Source organism: Odocoileus virginianus, unplaced genomic scaffold (genome assembly GCF_023699985.2).
Source record: "Odocoileus virginianus isolate 20LAN1187 ecotype Illinois unplaced genomic scaffold, Ovbor_1.2 Unplaced_Contig_3, whole genome shotgun sequence".
NCBI classification, from domain to species: domain Eukaryota; kingdom Metazoa; phylum Chordata; class Mammalia; order Artiodactyla; family Cervidae; genus Odocoileus; species Odocoileus virginianus.
Genome location: NW_027224320.1, coordinates 1,164,362 through 1,182,986, shown reverse-complemented (window position 1 = coordinate 1,182,986; position 18,625 = coordinate 1,164,362). Strand labels below are relative to the sequence as shown.

The window sequence follows — 18,625 nt, the reverse complement described above, 5'->3', positions numbered from 1 at the left end:
CATCTGACTCCCTTAATTTTTAAAAAGGAAGCTTTGTGCTTTGGAGCAGTGGAGAGGTATAGGACTGTGAAGATGGCCCAGGGGTCCCTGGCTGTCAGCATCTCGCTGTGTGGCGTGTGTCATGTGCGCTGAGCCCCTGGTGCACATCGTGGGCTCTGTGCACGTATCCTCAGCGGTCCACTGTCCTCTGTCCACCCCAGGAGCCATCCGGCGCCCACGTCACATTCCATCGTCACGCCTGTGGTTTCGTCTCTGATGACCCAGATGGTTTTGAGGAGTGCTGGTCAGGTACTCTGTCATATCGCCCTCAGTGGGGCTGGTTTGGTGTTTTTCTCACAATTAAACTGGGATCGAGGGTCACTAGGAGAAAGAGCAGTGGGCCGTTTCCAACACGTCCCGTCAGGCGTGCCCGCCGGCGGGACTCCTGGCTGCCGTGCTGACCCGGATCCCCGGCCCGGCTCGTGCCGTGAGGCGTGCCGGCCAGCGGGGCTCCTGGCTGCCGTGCTGACCCGGATCCCCGGCCCGGCTTGTGTCGTCGCGTTTCTCTGTCTGCCTTCCTCACCGTCCTCCGTGGAAGGTGTCTTTAAGCACAGCCCTCCCAAGAGGGGTGACACTTTCACTTCACCTCCTGGAGGCTGAGTATCTTTGCCCTGGAGATCATCTGTTCTCTTTTGTGTCAGGATGGACTTCTGGATTTTTTACTTTTATTAGTTAACTTATTTGGCTGCATCGGGTCTTGGTTGTGGCATGGAGTTCCCCAACCAGGGCTTGAACATGCCCCCAGTGTTGGGAGCGTTGAGACTTGGCCACTGGGCCACCAGGGAGGGCCCTGGATTTGTATTTTATACTTCGGGCTTATAACCCAGCACGACGTTATTTTGTGGCTCAAGTTGTTCAGCTTTGACCACCGGGATCCCTCTCAGTTGGACCCTGTGTCCCTGAGCTGTGCCCCCGTCATGGGGACGACGTCTTTCGTCAGGCGCTGGGAGGGAGGGCTTGCGGAGCCTGGGCAGACACCGCCTGGGTGTCGCTGCCCGGGAGGAGAAGCACGGCGCGCTCTGCCGGGCCAGCCCTTGTCCCTGCGCCCGCTGCTCAGCAGAGGCAGCGCCCAGCACAGGAGCAGCGCTCCTCGGGCAGGCGCTCTGGGTGGTTTTGTGTGCGCGAGAGGAGACCCGCCGAGACGGGAGTCCTGAGCACCAGTGTCAAGTCAGCCTGCACGCACCCTGTCACCAGAGCCTGAGCGGGAATCCAGGCAGGAGGGCGGAGTGCCGGGGTCCGCGCACTCCCGCTGCCAGCACGGGTCTTGCGTGGGCCCTGCTGCTCCCCAGCATGGGGGTCCTGAGGTGGGGGGGTGAGGGCAGTGGGCAGGGAGGGGTGGTGGGGTGCTTCCTGAGGCCAGGGCCGTGCGCGCTGGCCTGACCTGGCTGCCCCTCCCCGCCGCGTCTGCGCCCGTGTCTCTGGTCTCCTGGCTGCAGCCGCGCTGGACCCACAGAAGTGTGAACTGAAGATGAAGACGCAGCGAGAGCTTGCCCTGCTGGGCTGCACGGCTGTGCGCCTCCACCTGTGTGCTTGCAGCAGCCCCCCGGGATTGGACTGGGGGGTCCCTAGCCTAGCTAGTGACGATTCGTCAGGTGGTCGGAGGCGTGCCCCTCAGCGTGCCGGGCTGTCAGGGGTGGGCCCTCGAGCCCTGGGGAGGACGGGCGTGTGTGTTCACAGCCCCCTGTTCTCACTCCCCAGGTCTCCTGGCCTTGGTGGTGCCCAGAGAGATGGCCTGCTTGTCCGTCGGCACTCATAGTGAGGGAGATGGGTCTGGACAGGTAGGAAGGTTGGGTTATTTTAATTTCCCTCCTATTTTTCCCAGCAAAGCTTGTGATTATTACATCAATCTTCCAGGCGAAGTTTTTACGACCAATCCCTCGCCGACTATGAGAAGTTTCTCCATCCATTACCAAGAGGGAAACAGACCCTGGCGGGGAGGGAAATATTTGTTACATCTTATCTGGCTGACACGCAATCTACCAACAATTACAGCAGTCCCATTTTTTGCACTATTTCAGCTCCGACGTGAAGAATTGTAATATTAACGTGAGGCAGGGAGGGGGCTGTTGGTAGGAAGTGGCTAATCTTCCACGGTCTGGTCCCAGGCTGTCCTGGGTGCCTCCCAGCAAGCCAGTTGGCCGAGCTGCCGGTGTTAATGGCCAGGAATGCATGTGAGGGCCCGGGGCCTAAGGGCTCTTGGAAAGGGGAGTCCCTGCTTCCATTTTCTCAGCCCATGTCTTCTCAACACCACACCTCTTAGGTTACACCCCCAAGGTTGGTTCTTACAGGCCATTTGTTTTTAGAACTAAACAGATGGTGGTGACTTCTTGGCTAGCAGACCTTTCTCAACCGTCTTTCTAAACATGGAGCTCCGCAGTGGTGGGCGTACGTTCCCTGTTGTTCCCAGCTTGGGTTGTCTTTGACCCTTGCCCTTGATCCCTCTGGTTCTTGAGCTTTGGTTTCCTCCTGTGAAGAGGGATTGGTGTGTGGACTTGGGGGTCTGGTGTGGCTGCATCAGGCACTCGTTTATTGAGATGCAGTGAAGAGTCCCGACCCCTGTCCCTCTTGGAGGAGGAGGAGGCCACACTTCATCCAACAGGAACCAGACGGTCCTGACAGCCCGTCCTGGGAGAGCTGGAGGTCCCCTGCAGCTGGACCCTTCAGCTAGGCCCACAGACTGGAGAGGGGAGAGAGCCGGCAGGGGTCTGGGCCTTTTCCTCAATGTCCACTGCTTCCAGGAAGGGTGTGCTGGCCCTCGCTGCCCCCTGGCCCCCTCCTCAGCGAGGTGCAGGCAGGGCTGGGCAACGGGGATGGGGGCACTGGTTTCCCGCCTCGTCCCAGCCTAGCCCCGCCCTTTGGCGTCTGGGGACAGGCCGGCTGAGAGTAGAACGGGGTCCAGTCATCCAGCCCTGTTCTGCCTCCGCTTCCTGGGGACAGAAGGCCCCGGGGAAGGGGTGCCGGGGCGGCCGCAGGGCTGGCAGTCGCTGGCTGGCCCCGTCACCCTGGCCGTCACTCACGGCAGGCGCGGTGATTAATGGCCAGGCTGCGCCGCCCGGGCCGCCGTCAGCTCGCGTCTGCGGCGATGGATGCGCTGTCAGGCGCCCGGCCTGCGCTGACCCCGGCCCGGCCGGCGCGATCAATGGGCGGCGCGCGCGGCGGCTGGGCCGGCGCGATAAGATGCGCCGATGGGCGCCCGCCGGCCGCCCGCTCGACACCGCCGTCGCCGTGTGATTAATGGGGACGCGGCGGTGCGGGGGACGCACGCGCGCGCGCACGGGGCCCGTCGGTCCCAGGACACTGGTACGCCGCCCTGCGCGAAGGCTGGGCTCGGCACCGCCGTTCGACCTCCGCCCGCGGGCCGCCAGCCTCTCCCCACGGCCCGGCGTCTGGCCCGATCGCCCTCATTCTCCCTGGCCCCGTGCGCGAAGGCGTACAGGCTGGAGACAGACGGCATGCGGCCGGGGAGGAGCGCGAGCCGGTGCTGCGGGGGCGGCTTCCCCGAGGAGGTGACCGGGGCGAGCAGCAGCCGGCTCGCACCAGGCCCTCCTACCCCTTTGCGGGGTCTCTGCAGCCGGCCGGCCGCGCCCTCCCGCCTCTGCGAAGCCACAGCGCCCCCGCGCGCCGCCCGCGCACAGCGCCTCAGCCCGGGGTGGCCAAGCCGGCTGGCGGCTGGGCCCTTCTGCCCCGCGATGGAGAGGAAGCCCGTGGAGGGGCAGGGAAGGAGCATGCGTCCAAATGCCCACGGGTCAAAGAGCATCAGGGAACTTTACTGAACCCGGCTTTTAATTTTAAAAATCTCCCTTGCCCCCTGCTGTCAGCCACCCTCTGCTTTCCAGCATTTTTATTAAGATTTTTCACCTCCACTCCTTTGCACTTTTTTCGTTTTTATGCATGTTCCCATATATACCACTCAGGGTAGTGTGATGCCCCCCTCCCTCCCTCCCCGAGGGTCTGTTTGGGGGCAGGGAAGTTGGGGGGCACAGCCCAAGGGGGCCCATGGGACTGTCTGGAACCAGGCACTAAGAGGTGTTGACATCCCTGCAGAGCCTTCTGCTGACCCTTGTACAGGAACACACGCCCACCCATTTCCCCTGCAGTGAGCTTCCTGAGGACTTAGCCGGGTGGGGAACTGGGCCCAGTAAAGGCCTTCAGCAGGAGCAGGCCGGGGTGGAGGGCGGCCGTGGGCCTGGAGCAGGGTGGCTGGGTGCCCCAGGAGGCTCCTGCATGCAGTGGGTGGGCGGCCCTCCCCAGGCCCCCCTCTCCTTGCCCCACAGAGGCCTCCGGCAGAGGCCCCCGCGGGAGCTTCCCGGGGCCTGTTTCTTCTCTGGTGGGGTAGGAAGAGCCCATGCTCCAGGAAAGGCCCCGAGTGGGCAGCATGGGCAGGGGCTCCAGGGCTGTCCCGCCACAGGCAGAGCCCAACTGCCAGGCGGGCAGGGCTGCCACGCTTCACGGGGGAGCTCCTCTGACCGGAGTCTCTGGGGGTCATGACGGGGCACCCCGCCTGTCTCACGCTTCAGTGCCAGCTTCCACAGGCCAGGCCGGAGCACCTGTCCCTCCAAGGGTCCCAGGGTCCATCCTGCCTTGCCAGCACACCCCCTCAGACATTTCCTGGATGAGAGGAGGGCCAGGGCTCCACGTGAACGGCTCAGGAGGAAGGCCCTGTCCATGTGTCATCGTGGACCCGAGGAGGCGGGGTGGACAGCTTGGGGTGCAGCCTCGTCTGGACGAGAGCAACAGCTCACAACACGGGCTCACGTCACTGTGGAAACGCCTGCCATCCAGCTCGATGGAAACTGCTGGAAATTTCTGCATGGCACATCCCAGGGAGCAGCCATCGCGCCTGCCACCGCGGCGCCCAGTGCTGGGGGTCCAGGGCCGAGTGGAGGCCCTCCGAGGCGGCCAGGTGTGGGAGGACATGTGCCACAGCCAAGGGCAGCAGCCTCTCGGCCCGGACGTGGAGCGCTGGCAGCTGCCATGCTCACAGCTAAGTCCACCGCCCATTCCTGGAGGGGCTGCCGGGGCCCACATGCGCGCAGCGGCAGACACCCGGGCACCGAAGCTCTCGAGGTTCCCACCAAGGGGGAGCCCTGGGCACCGTGCAGAACTGGGACTCAAGTCTCACATGTCCCCTGGCCCCCCAAAGGCAGCCAAAGCCATGCCCTCCTCTCACCGGCCTCGGCAACAGAACTGAAAACCAAGAGGCCACCAGCAGGCAGCTTGTAAAAAGTTGGCTTTATTTGTCTCTTATTCACCTTATCTCAGTTATGCCGCTTGGGCGTCCACAGTGACAGTCCCCTGGAAGTCCGGGTCAGCCCGCCTCCATGACCAGTGACGGCAGGTCAGCGGCCTGAGCTGTGCCGTGGTCCGAGGCTGCAGCGGGGCTGCGGGGCGTCAGGTCTCCGCGTGGGACTGGGTGGGACAAGGCCACGTGTGGTGTGGTGGGTGCCCCGGCCTGGGGGGACCGGCTGGGGCCCATCCTGGCTCTGTTGCCAACTCGCCAGGTAGTGCTGGGCAAGTCTCATCCCTCGGTTGGTCTGCTTCCTGGGCAGCACGGCCAGTGAGGTCTCGGAGCCCCTGGACTCAGATGGGTGCCAAACTCACCACCTCTACTGGCTCTGTGCTTCAAAGGCCGCCGTGTGCCCACTGCTGGGCCCATGCGCCCAGGGGGACCCTCTCCAGGGAGCACCCCTCAGGTTGCAGCACCTAACTCTGCTGGTCCCCAAGAGGGGCTTCCCTAAAGGCCTTTGAGAAGGTTCTAATTCCTAAGATCTAGGTCACCTATTATTGCAAACAGAATTTGTCTCAGACATAATTGTCTTTTTGTATCAAACATGGGCGAAACTTGGCAAAAAAGCAATGTCTCTGAGCCTGATGTCACTGTGGATCTACAGCCTATCTCCTCTCTGCTGGGCAGTTCTGGTGACACTGCAGATCAGAGGCATCCTGGCATTGACTTCACTTGTGTTTGGTCCTAAGCACAGTAAAAACGTTCTAAAAAAGTACAAATGGGAAGTCTTCAGCCTAGAAGGTAGCGTGTGGGGCCGGCCACAGCTCGTCCCCTCGCCAGGGGCGGGTGCGGGGGACACAGCACAGAGAGCAAGCAGCGATGGCCAGGGCGACTGGGCCGCTAGCAGCCCAGGGTCCTCCACAGCACGGACCACGCTCAGCCCGGCGCGGCTGCGAAGCTGTGGCTCCCAGCCCGGCTCCATCAGCGAGGACACCTGGTCAGCCAACAGAAGGACGCACAGACGGGCCAGGAGGGTCTTTCTTCTGGAAATTCATCCCTCTATTTTGGAAGAAACTCTGTCCTAAACAACTAACTTCAAAAGGGAAAATGATTGTCTTCCAGAGAAACCGTTTTAAACCAGATGTTCTGGCAGGACTGTGACGGGGACACGCCAGCGAGCCACCCTCAGGCACCAGAAAACAGCCTGCTGCTGGGGGCCCGCCTCCTGCCACCTGAGACAGAGACGTTTCAACAACGTTTGTGCTTCTAACCAACGAGACGCTCCGTCTGAGGGGGCAGCCGAGACTGCTGCGGTCGCCGGCAACACTGAGAAGGTGCAAAGGCTAACACAAAAGTGACGTGGACGCCGGGGATGCTGACGGCCCAGCCCCGCCTCTGGCAGTCAGCCGAGGAAGGCCCCACTTCTGCAGTTCCGCTGCCAGTGGCAGAACGAAAAGCAAAATTCTAAACTGGGAAATTTCTAACACTTTTCAAAGTGGAATGAAAAGAACATGAAATTCAAACACACGAGTGAACCGAAGCCTTGAGCCTCAGCAGCGCCTGAGACGAGCTCCCGCAGCGCGGCTCCCTCGTCCCCTTGGCCGCCTCTGCCGGGTCCGGGGCCGCGGCTCAGAACAGCAGGGCGCCCATGCTGCCGACCTCGCTCTGCTCCTTCACGAAGATCTCAAAGTACTGGTAGATGATGGTGACCGCCAGCAGGATCCCGGTTCCAGACCCGATGGCGCCCAAGAAGTCGGCCAGGACCGAGAGGGCCCCGATGCACAGCCCGCCGAAGGCCGCGGCCGTGGGGATGTACCTGGGGAGGGGCGCGCGTCAGCCACAGGCTGCCCAGAGTCCTCGGGAGCCGCCGGGCAGTGACCCACGCCCCTCTGCCTGAGGACCCTGACCCCTCAGGGAGCCTCCACGGCCCCGTGAGGCTTCCTCTGCTCAGGCAGCCTCGCGGTCTAGACTAGGCCTTGCTGTCTCATGAGCTGCCACACAAGTCACCGGCGGCTACCGAAATAGGAGCAGTCCAAATCGAGACGTTGAAAACGTCACAAAAGATTTTGAAGGCAGGAACCTGAAATGTCCCCTTATGACTTTCCGCTATAGTTCTCCTCAACAGCACTATAAATCTAGAGGCATCAGAGAATTCTTAAAGGAATGAACGGAACTGCCCACCCCTCTGTCAGGAACGAGAAAATGACCTGGCGTTTGCCACACTGCCTGCCTGTGGTTGAGGCAGGGGAGCTGTGGTCCCCAGGACAGACCCGGTCCTGACTACAGAACCTGACGCTGGACACAGTTCTACAGGAAACCACCACGTTCATCCACTCGCACACGGACAGAGGCAGAGTGAGCTAAGGTGGCTGAAGAGTCTACGGCGCTCACTGGGGCCCACGCGGCTGCCCACAGGCCAGCGCCACCGCCGGGGGAGAGGCCTGCAGACCGCCGCAGCCCCCTCACCCCTCCCACCCGAGTCCAGCCCTCTCGCCCGGCCCGGCGGTCTCAGCCTCCAGCACGGGCCTTCCACGCACCAACCCCCCCAGCGGCCTCCACCGGCCTCTCTGACTTCCCCTGCACTTGGACGCTCCTGAGACGCCTGAGCCTCCACCCTCCTCCTGGACTGCCCCGAGAACCCTGCAGAGAACCCCCCGCGGGAGCAGGGCGAGGAGCCGCTCCGCCAGCGCCCTCACCGCGCCGCCCGCCACAAGCGTCAGGTCTCCCCGCTCCGGCTGCCCCACTGCAGGCAGCGGCCGGCACACCGAGCCGACCTTGCCAGCATCGGCACTAGCAGGCTCGTGAGTGCCTGAAGACCCCAGGAGCCCCGTCAGCCTCAGGGTCGGCACTCACCGGTTGAGCTCGTGGACCATGGACGTCTCTCGGTGGCCCCTCATCACCATCTGCTGCTCCTTCAGCTGCTTTGCAACCTGTGTGACACCCACCCGGGAGGACGAGGTTCAAGTTCAGACGTGGAGTCCGAGGCCAGGCAGACTCTCGTGTCGCCAGATGCAGGCGCCCCCCAGCACCCTCACAGCACGGTGAAACCGCCGCCAAGAAGGTGAAGGGAAAGTCAAGTTTACTCTGCCTGCTGCTTCCCAGACAAGCGCGGGTTCATTTACCCCGGGCTCCGGCCATGGTCGCTAGCGCTTTGGGACTGGCTCTAGCAAGGACTAACTGCCATGAGTGTGCACAGGCCCATCCCAGGAGGAGGGCCAAGCCGAGCTCCGTCACACCAGCCGCAGGCGAAGATGCTGGTGCTGCATGAACCCCCTCCCAGAGGCTGTAACTCCTACTCACGTCCTTGGCGGAGGAGCCCGAGACCTCAATCCACGTCTTGGAGAAGAAGGCGCAGGAGCCCAGCATGAACACGATGTACACCACGGCGTGGACGGGGTCTTCCAAGACAGAGCCGAACGACTCGGGCGGGGACAGGTAATAGCAGAGGCCACCCACGGGGTAGGCCCGCGCCGGCCCGCCAGAGGAAGTGTCCTGGGGGGATTGCAGAGAGCGGTGAGCGCCGCTCCTCACCTCACCTCAGCAGACACAGCTCTGAGCAGGCGCCCGCCGTGCAGCTGTCCCCCACAGAAACGTCACCGAGTCTGCGACAGGCACAGCCGGAAAGCGTCTCGGGGGAACCAAACGCTGGCCGTGAGCGAGGCCCACGGCGCCAGCCCTGCCCGGCCACAGCCCTCACACAGCGGCGTGCGGCCCGTCACGCGCTCCCGAGGCCGCTGCACTTACAGACCAGGTGCCCAGCAGGCTGACCAGCAGGTTGCCGCTGAAGCGGGCGGACAGCATCTGGGAGATGACGTACAGGTTGGACACCAGGGCAGACTGCAGGATGATGGGGATGTTGGACGTGTAGAAGAGCTTGATGGGGTAGGTGTTGTACTGGCCCCGGTACCGCGCCGACTTGATGGGCAGGTCGACGCGGAAGCCCTGAGGAGCCGAGCAGAAGCGAGGTTCTCACTGCCGCGCTCGAGCCTCGCACAGGGCGCAGACCCGGGGCCTCAACGTCCCCCCCACCCAGCCTCCGCACTCGAGGGCAAAGGGACAGAAGGGTCCAGAAAAGCTGCTTAAAATGCACCCAAGCACAGCAGTGTTTTTGTCAAAAAACAAAGTCCACCGCATTACAAGAACACCAACGTGGAAAACGCGAAGTGCTATCGGTGGCTCGCCAGTCTTCCCCCACTCCCACGGCAGCCCCGGACAAGCCCCATGCCCAGCAGGGCCCTTCACGGATGCTTCACTCACTGCAGAGAAGCTAGGCTTCTCTACTTTTCTGTGAATACAACCTTTCCCGCTGAAACCCTTGGAAAATAAAAGGGCTTCCTTTATGTACTTTTTTTTAAACAATCTCCCAGTGCCTAGAACAGGGTTCAGAATATTTAAAATAAAACCTCAACAATAAAATCCCAAGACCCCAAGGAGCTAACGTGTCATTAACCAGCATCAACTAAAGGAATGGATGTGTTCAGCCCTCAGTGCCTGGCGGCATAAACACCCGTATGTCAAGATACAAAGCGGCTGACTGAAGCAGACAAACACGAGTCCAACTAGAGAAAAGCAGTGGGCAGCTGAGGTCTCCTGGGCAGAAGCACGTTATGCAGACTCACCACGTAAGAGCTGACAGTGCTCGCGAGGACAAGGAAACTGCCCAGAGGCACCTACAGACCTCAGCTAAGCAGCAGCGAGCTGCTGAACTAAGACCGTGAAATGTTAGAGCCGCCTCAGCTTGTTAGTTCAGGCAAGTTCCCGTAAGTCCGTGGAACCCACTCCGTCAAATGCCACCTGCTCACTTCACTGCTATACAATAGCCCACACCAGCCCTGGGGTGTGGGCATGGGAAATCCAACCCTCCCCAGGGCTGGATCTGGACGCACCTGGAAATAGATGACCACCGCAAAGACAAAGATGGTGGCGATGAGATTCATGAGGTTGGGGAGGTTCTGGCGGTAGAACGCCTCTCGCAGGGCTCGGACCTTGTCAGTACGGGTGGCCAGCAGGTGAAAGAGCGCGATGATGGCGCCTTCAAACTCCATTCCTGTTACGGGCGAAGGTAGGCGCAGGAGCTCGGGGCGGCCCTAAGCACCCTGGTGGCCGGAACCCAGGAGAACGGGACCAGCTTCGGGGACCGCAGGGCGGGGAGGCCTCTCAGCCCTCCTTTCTGTTCTGCAGACTCCAACCTGCAGAGGGGGCTATTCTTCCTTTTTGAATGAACTGATCTTACTTCTGTGGCTGGTGAGTCAACGGCCATCAGGCATGTGGAAGGGCTCGGAACACCAGGTCTCCCTGGTGGCTCAGCCAGTCAAGAGTCAGCCTGCCACGTGGGAGACATGGGCTCAACCCCTGGGTCGAGAAAACGCCATCCAGAAGTGGCAGCCCACTCCCGCATTCTTGCCTGGAGAGTCCCATGGACAGAGGAGCCTGGCGGGCTACCGTCCATGGGGCTGCAAAGAAGCAGACGCGACTGATCGACCAAGACTTTCAACATCTGAAGAGCTGTGTCTGTGGAGCTCCAGCTTAAGGGGTCCTGCCTGAGGGGCCCAGAGGCGCCCACCCCACGTCCCTCGGGGCTCCCTGGCAGCACAGCACCCAGACTTGTGGCCACGCTGTCCAGACGAGGCAGGCTCGGGCTCTCTGCTCCTCACCCCAACAGCCAAGCTGAGAGGACAACACATGTGCCCACACACGGCTGACTGCTGTCGGAGCTCACGCCTCCCCACAAGAGCGCGCCGCGGAGGCAGGCCGGCAGCAGACCAGGAAGAGGGCCAGGGAGCGGAGCACGCCCACCAGCGGCTCACGGGAAAGAGCAGGAGCGGCCTTCACCGGTGTGGGGACCTATTTCAGTCTAGTGACAAGATTACGTGGGTTCTGGAGGTCAGGGACTGTTTTCGGCCTTTACTTCAAAGAAAACAGTCAAATGTGTGCAAACATTTGCTTCTCCTAGGCCTCTTCTGAGTGAATAACGCATTTAGTGATGAAAAAACCTTTCCTAGTCAGCCATGCTTCCCTGAATGTTCGGAACTTTTCCTTGAACACAACCTCTGTAAGCTGGCGCTGTCACATTCACCGTGCACCTGCTGTGAGCCTGGAGTCCCGTGAGTTCATGTTATTTGTCATTTAATCCTGGCAGCCAAGGGTGCGGCCAGGATCGGAGCTCAGCTTGCGAGCGCCCACATCCCTGCCTCTTTTACAAGGCTGCCCCTTGCAGAGGCTGGAAGCAACTGGGTGTCGCCCAGGGAAGCCCCGCCCCGCCCGCGCAGTGACAGCCAGGCCGGCCGAGTGAGGTGGGGCCGGCTGTCCCGGCAGGGCCAGTGTTTGTGACCCTAACCCTATCCCTAAGTGACACATCGGTGTCAGCAGAAACCTGTATCTTCAAAACCTCTACATATACACACGCAGAACAACCAGAAGCGCTGTACCTAAAACTGATCCTTCTTCCTTTAAACGGGGGAGCTCGAGGGCTTTTTACCGAACCCTATCCACGGGCACCTCTTCCCTGAAACGGGGGACGCGGGTGCTTTTTACCGAACCCTGTCCATGGGACGCTTCTTCCCTGAAATGGGGGGACACTGGCACTTTTCACCGAACCCCATCCATCTGGGGCCTCACCTCGGCCAGTGTTGACGGTGGTGGGGCTGAACGCCTTCCACACGATGGTCTCGCAGATGTTCGTGGCGATGAACAGGGAGATCCCAGAGCCCAGGCCGTACCCCTTTTGCAGAAGTTCATCCAGAAGCAGAACAATCAGGCCAGCCACAAAGAGCTGTCAGTATTAAAAAATAAAAGTACAGAAACCTAAAAAGATGGCATGACTGCTCCCCAGAGCACAATTCTGTCCTTCCTTGGGAACTAGCTTCTCCGATATGAACCCGTGAAGGCAGAGGGCATGCCAGCCGTTGGGGGCTCCTCTGAACTCAGAAGGGAACCCGGGGCCTGGACCTCTTCTCAGGAAGCTTCTCTTAGCCTGACTCAGGTCTGCTGTTGGGCAGGGGTGGGTGTGAGGGCCTCAGAGGGGTGCGGCCTGGCGTTACCTGTATGGTGATGAGCAGGCAGACGCCGGCGCCCATCTCGGATGGGTCCCCGTACATCCCCGTCATCACGTACACGATGGATTGCCCGATGGTGATGGTCATGCCGAACACTAGAGGCGGGAGGAGAGCGGTGCTCAGGGGGCTGCCGTGAGTCCTGAGGATATGGTGACCAGACGCCGAATGCATGCCAGCAGGACCAAGGTGAGGCCAACAGACCCTGCCCCCAGGGAGCTCGGCCAGGAACGCTCCACACCCGTGTCGACAGAGTGACAATAACGCAAACTCTGAACAAGACTTCGTGAGCCCTCTCATTCCACCTCCTCCTAGATGCAGCTCCTTTCAGTGACGGGCAGAGGGAAAGACTGGAAGCACCACCACCCAGCTTCTTACGACAGATGTGAACACAACTCAGGGATGTCCGCAACCTGCACACCACACTGAGGTCATCATCGGGGGCCCGGGTTCCAGGAGCGCTCGCCCAGGGCGCCCAACAGGCTCGCGCTTCAGGGCACAGCACACAAATGCGACAAGGCGAGCCCTTCCCAGTTTGTATTTAATGTATTATTTAAGGAAAAACCTATCACGCCACCAATTCACTCAGCCCACTCCCCCGCCACACAGCTCTCCCGGAGCTCTCCTAAAGGAGGCTTTCCTTTCTATGGACAGTCTTGTATCCTGTTTCATTCACTACATTCCACCGGGATGCACAATGGAATCTACACGTTTCTGTTGGATTCCACGACGTTACATGGATCCTGCAGCATGGGACTGGGATTCGGCTCCAGCCCTTCTGCTTAGCTTGCCACCCCCCGCCCCGATACACACATTCTACTCCAAAGCGCCTGTCATATGCAGTCCCTTTTCGACTTCTTAAAAGTGCTCAATAAGACTGAATTCTTAAGGCAGAAAAAAGAGCAGAAAAAAATTTTTTTATAAAGTCCAAGACCAAAGAGAAAACAGCTGATCTATACTTCTGAAATATAACGCACATACATATTTTAAAATCCTGATTTGTGTCTGAAATTGAGAAGTTTAAACCAGATTAGTCTTTTGTGCTCAACTCTTTAACCTACTAACTTAAGATCTTAAAACATGCTGGTGTGGAAGGAAAAATGGCCAGGTAGGAAAGTGTAATTATTATTTCCTGATTAATACCTGTCAATCCACAGTCAGGCTTAACTTGGTTAATTCTGATGACTTTACCAGTGCTGCTTATGATTTACTACTGGGAAAATATCATTACCCCCATGTTTACAGGTGAAGAAACTGGGACACGAGCTGCCTCTAACTGCCCAGTCACACAGCTGGTACCCGGCAGAGCTGAGCGGAGAGAAGCATCATGCCTCTGAAGTGACTGCTTTAAAACTCCCACAGGAGGGAGATCACTCTGCCAGGTACCACCACTGACTAGGCACTCACTGGTGTTTCACACACAATATTCAAATGAAGTCTTACCACAGCCCTGCTTCTAAGTGGGAAGGACAGGGCGATGGTGGAGGGCAGGCTCTCCAGCCCGGCTCCCTCCCTGGACCTGCAGCCCTGGGCACCGGCACCCTTCCTCTGCCCGCTCCAGCCCTTCCCAAGTGCCCTCTTGCTAACAGGCCACACAGGGCTGGGGGGAATAGGGAATTACAGCAACGACGCCCCCACTCCTGCCAAAGACAATGAACCCCCCCCGCCCCGAAAACCCCAAGCCAATTTTTGATGACCCAAACTTCGTAGCAAATTCAAATTCTCAACTACAGACATCTGAACGTCATTTAAAACCGCACTTACACTTCTGGGCTCCGTTGAAGAGGGCTCGGTCTTTCGGGGTGTCACCAACCTCAATTATTTTGGCGCCAGCCAAGAGCTGCATGATGAGGCCAGAGGTGACGATGGGCGAGATGCCCAGCTCCATCAGCGTGCCTTAGGAAGGGGGGCAGAACACAGCTGACGTCAGTGTGGAGGAGAAGATGCTGCTAAGAAAATGGTCGCACACAGCTGGACTACGTGCCCCAGCACGAACCCAACGTGCTTCAGTCTGCCAGCAACATTTAACTCAGAGAATTGCCCCCAAATATCAGCAATGAGAGGGTAATTCAACGCATTCTGTTCAGTCTGCCAGCTAACATTCTGTTTAGGAGTCACATGGCATTTAAACTGACTGCTACATTTAAATTCATGAAAATAGATTCACGCTGGTTGTACAGAGATAAGATAGGTTTGTCTCTTCATCAGTTAACAAAAAAGGATAACATTAGAATAATTCCCAGAGTCTGGAGATGAGGGCCATACAATTGTATCTGGTTTCGAGTAAACCTCTATTTCCATTATACTGAAACAAGCTATACTTCCAACTGACTTAGAACTTAATTTGAATCGTATTTTTAAAACGAGTTAATCAAAAGCAGTATCAGCACAAACATTCAAAATCCCCCCTCACCCCAAACAGGTAACTGGTTAGAGTATACAATACACTGTTCATGCATTTATTTTTTTGGACACGTATATGTAACCTGTAGATATGGACAAGACACAGCTGAGAAACAAATTACATATTCTAAAGAATGTTATCAAAACAGGAGAAAGATAGAAACGTCATCATTTCAGCTGTTTAAGCAGCATTCCAATGTTTCCATGTCTTTTAAAAACCTCTGCCATGGAGACTCATCTTCTGGATACAGGTTTTGTCCTGCATACAAAGCAGTTCTAACAGGATGACACGCGTGGCGCTGAACCCAGCACTCACTAGGGCTGTTTCAGCACAGCATGCTAACACTCTCTCCAAACACTCTGGACTCCATCTAACGCCAAGCCTGCAATGTAACTGCAGGTGGCCAGTCAAGCCCGCGCAGCACGGGGGTGCAGAGGGCCAGCCCTACCTCTGTTGGAGGCGAGGATCACCCTCATCCAGTAGAAAGGGTCGGCGGAGTCTGAGGACATGATTCCAAACAGGGGGATCTGCAAACAAGCAGAGAGGAGCCAGGCACGTGCTTCTGGCCCCCTCGCACCACCCAGACCCTGGACCTAGACCCAGACCCAGGCTCACCTGGCAGCACACCAAGAAGATGAAGAGGGTGATGGCGGTCCATAGCACCTTCTCCTTAAACTGAATCTATGGCAGAACGGAGCAAATCAAGACAAGAAGTTATCTCTATACGCAAGTTAGCAGAAACGGACTCTGCTCAGACGCCTTTCTCTGCTCACAGAAAAGCAAACCTTGGACAGTCCACACTAGGCACCGAACATAAGTGTGTGTATTGCATGCTTTCTGTGTACACGTGTGTGTGCACACGTGTGCTCAGTCATATCCAACTCTTTGTGATCCCACGGATGTAGCCTGCCAGGCTCCTCTGTCCATGGAATTTCCCAGGCAAGAACACTGGAGTGGCTTGCCATTTCCTCCTCCAGGGGATCTTCCCGACCCAGGGATCAAACCCACGTCTCCTGCGCTGCAGGCAGATTCCTTACCTCGGAGCCACCTGGGAAGCCTTTCTGTGTATAAGGCACAGATGCAAAAACCTGCATATACATCATCTCATTTAATCTTCACACAACGTAATGTTATCCTCACTGTTTTACGAGAAAACTGAATCTTAGAAAAATGGACTTCCCTGGTGGCTCAGACAGAAAAGCATCTGCCCACAATGCAGGAGACCCGGGTTCAATCCCTGGCTCAGGAAGATCTCCCGGAGAAGGAAATGGCAACCCAGTCCAGTGTTCTTGCCTGGAGAATCCCATGGATGGAGAAGCCTGGTGGGCTGCAGTCCATGGGTTCGCAAAGACTTGAATACTACTGGGTGACTTCACTTTCACATTTGTCTCAGAACCCACAGCTGTAATGGATTTGAGTACAAAGCCTGCGCTCTTAACCGTCAGTTTGAACAGTTTAGGATCCAACCCAAGATCAAAGAATAGAAATAGAAAGTGATTCTGAAATAGACTCGCCCTAACAGCACAGGATCATCACTTCTCACTTGAAAGGGTTTTGTAATGGACAAAGTCTTGCTATGCTGGAATCAACTAATCTGAAACCTGTGTTTCTTTGTGTTCTCCAGTATTCTCCGAATTAAGGGTAAAACAATGCTATAAACACTGGAGGAGCAAGGAGAGCTGCATACTCAGCCAACTCACTAACTACTGGCAGCGTCTGTTTAACAAGAGTTTTCACATCTCCTCAGGTATGTCAGTAGGATAGGTGACTATTCAGAATCATTTTACAGATCACTGAGAAGCATCTTTGGGGAAGCTGAGACACCCTGCCCGAGGCCCCTCTGCTCTGAAAGCTAAGTGTCTTCATAGCACCTGCGGCCTGCACAGCAAGAATGAATGGCTTAGAAAGGCTTAGAAAACACAGGAGTTATTCTGTGGACTAAGAATATTAACACGGAAACACCTTGTGAGTGAAGATAGTAAGTGAACAAAATCATGTTCTTGAAAAACACTTTTTAAGCTTTGTTCTAAGTGAGCACAGAGCCGGAGCCACAGCTCTCTGGTCAGACAGGGCTACAGCGCCTCTGCGCTGCCCATTGGACAACCACACCACGGTGAGGGGATCGGATACCGAGACACTCCACGTGCCGCTGGGGGGAGTCCACAGAACTCTTTCTTGAGAATGCTCCCGCACCCCTTCCCACTGGGAAATCAGGAGGCAGCCAAGGAAATCAACGTCTTGTCAGGCTGACTGGTAACATAACAAGCTAGAAATGATTCTTTATGGGGAAAGATAGTGGACAGGTCTTACAGGACTCCTCATTCCTAAATAACCAAGTCTCCTCTCCTGGAAGCAGCCAAATTCAACAGCAAAACATCAAAAACTGTTTATCCCAGTTTTGCCTCCCATTCCTCTGGAGTTCACTCTCTTGGCAGAATCCTCTCAACCTCTACCCTACCCCAAAGCAATTGTCTCATCTGTCTGGCTCCCTGCCCACCCTTTCTGTTCTATCAATACTGAACACCCTCCCACCCACTGTCTTCTATGCCTCAGCAGACTCCATCCTCCTTATGCCATTAGAATTCCTGTCCTTTCCTTCAAGGCTGCCATCAGACACAATGTCTTCCAGAGTCAATCCCTTCTGGAGCCACTGCTGTACCCTGCACAGATTTCTACTGCTCACCCACCACACTCAGTTACACACAAGGCCAAGGTCACAAATTAAGAGGCTGTGTGAGGGTGGATCCCAGGCGAGCCTGCCTCCAGAGCCAGGCCCTTTCTACTGTGCTGGGGACACACACACAACTTGGCCTGTCAGCCCATCAAAGCCAGCACATACACGGAGATGCAAAGAATGTGAGGACAGAAACACCTTCCTATTAATCAGCCTAAGAACCCAATGAAGCTTTTCTTCCTTGGTTAACAGCTTCGCTTACACTGGCAACTGGGCCTGAAGCCGTGCACGTGCAAAACTCCTTGATAAAGAGTCAACAGAGCTCTACATTCCTATCTTCCCACGTTTTAATGAACCTACTGTAGACAGGGGTCACAATATGCCCTCATTCTCGATAGAGTGAGGGCACACGGAAAAGCGACAAACTCAGTTACACACAGTAAAGTGGCTGCTCTCAACTCCCTTCAGCATCTGGACAAAAAGAGCATCTCCGGGAAAGAGGACAGCCGGCGATCCGCTCCCGCTGGAGCGGGAGGAGGGAGAGGAGCTCAAACCGGAGGGTCTCAGGCTCTCGAGGCCTTCCTCACTCAGGCCAGGGTCCTCTTCGGGGCAGCGCAACCCCCGGGTTCGGGCCACCCAAGGAACGTCCACAGAGGACGCTCCAACCGAAGCCCGGCGCGGCTCGGGGGAAAGCACGCCGCCCGGACCAGACTCGGGGGAAGGGGCGTCCACTCGGCGCGTCGGGGCCGCTTCACCGGGGTGCAGCAGTCTCTCCGAGACTTGCTCCAACTCACCTTCCGCTCCGGCTTCTGAATTTCGGGCAGGATGACACAGAAGGGCTTGATGACTTCCAGAAACTTGACTTTGGGGGGAGAGACAAGGGGAGAGTTAGGGCTGGGGGGCCCCGCGCCGCCCCGGGGAGCAGGGGCGCGGGGCCGGGTGGTCTTCCCTGCCGGGGGAGCGGGGTTCCGCCCGCGCCCGTGCTGCCCCGAGGGACTCACTCCCCATGGCGGCGGCTACTCGGCTCCGGATCCCGCTTCGGCTCCGCCGCGCTCCGACTGCCGCTCCAGTGCCACCGGGCCTGCTCTAGAGCGCGGCGCCTAGCCGAGAGACACGTCAGTCCTAGCGCCGCGGCGGCCGCTTCCGCTTCCGCTTCCTGCCACGCGCCACGCCCGCGCGCGTCGCCCGCGCCGAGACCACAACTCCCGGCGTGCAGCGGGGCCGCGCGG

General features: G+C 58.0%; 1 protein-coding gene across 1 annotated transcript; it reads right to left on the bottom strand.

The window, feature by feature from the left end:
* Positions 1 to 5,252: 5,252 nt before the first annotated feature.
* On the bottom strand, positions 5,253 to 18,525 carry SEC61A1 (SEC61 translocon subunit alpha 1). The gene is made up of 12 exons (XM_020881046.2): positions 18,398 to 18,525; positions 18,191 to 18,258; positions 15,338 to 15,403; positions 15,171 to 15,249; positions 14,083 to 14,214; positions 12,307 to 12,416; positions 11,885 to 12,038; positions 10,153 to 10,313; positions 9,011 to 9,208; positions 8,567 to 8,758; positions 8,120 to 8,196; positions 5,253 to 7,082 (listed from the first exon to the last, which is right to left on the bottom strand). The coding sequence occupies exons 1-12, from the start codon at positions 18,402 to 18,404 to the stop codon at positions 6,896 to 6,898; spliced, it is 1,431 nt and encodes a 476-aa protein (XP_020736705.1). The 5' UTR covers positions 18,405 to 18,525; the 3' UTR covers positions 5,253 to 6,895.
* Between the last annotated feature and the right edge of the window lie 100 nt (positions 18,526 to 18,625).

Coding starts and splice junctions, on each gene's coding strand:
- SEC61A1 (XM_020881046.2), bottom strand. Junction 14,215..15,170: donor GATCCTCGCCTCCAACAGAG/GTAGGGCTGGCC, acceptor CCCCTTCCTAAG/GCACGCTGATGGAGCTGGGC. Junction 12,417..14,082: donor CTTCAACGGAGCCCAGAAGT/GTAAGTGCGGTT, acceptor TCCCGCCTCTAG/TGTTCGGCATGACCATCACC.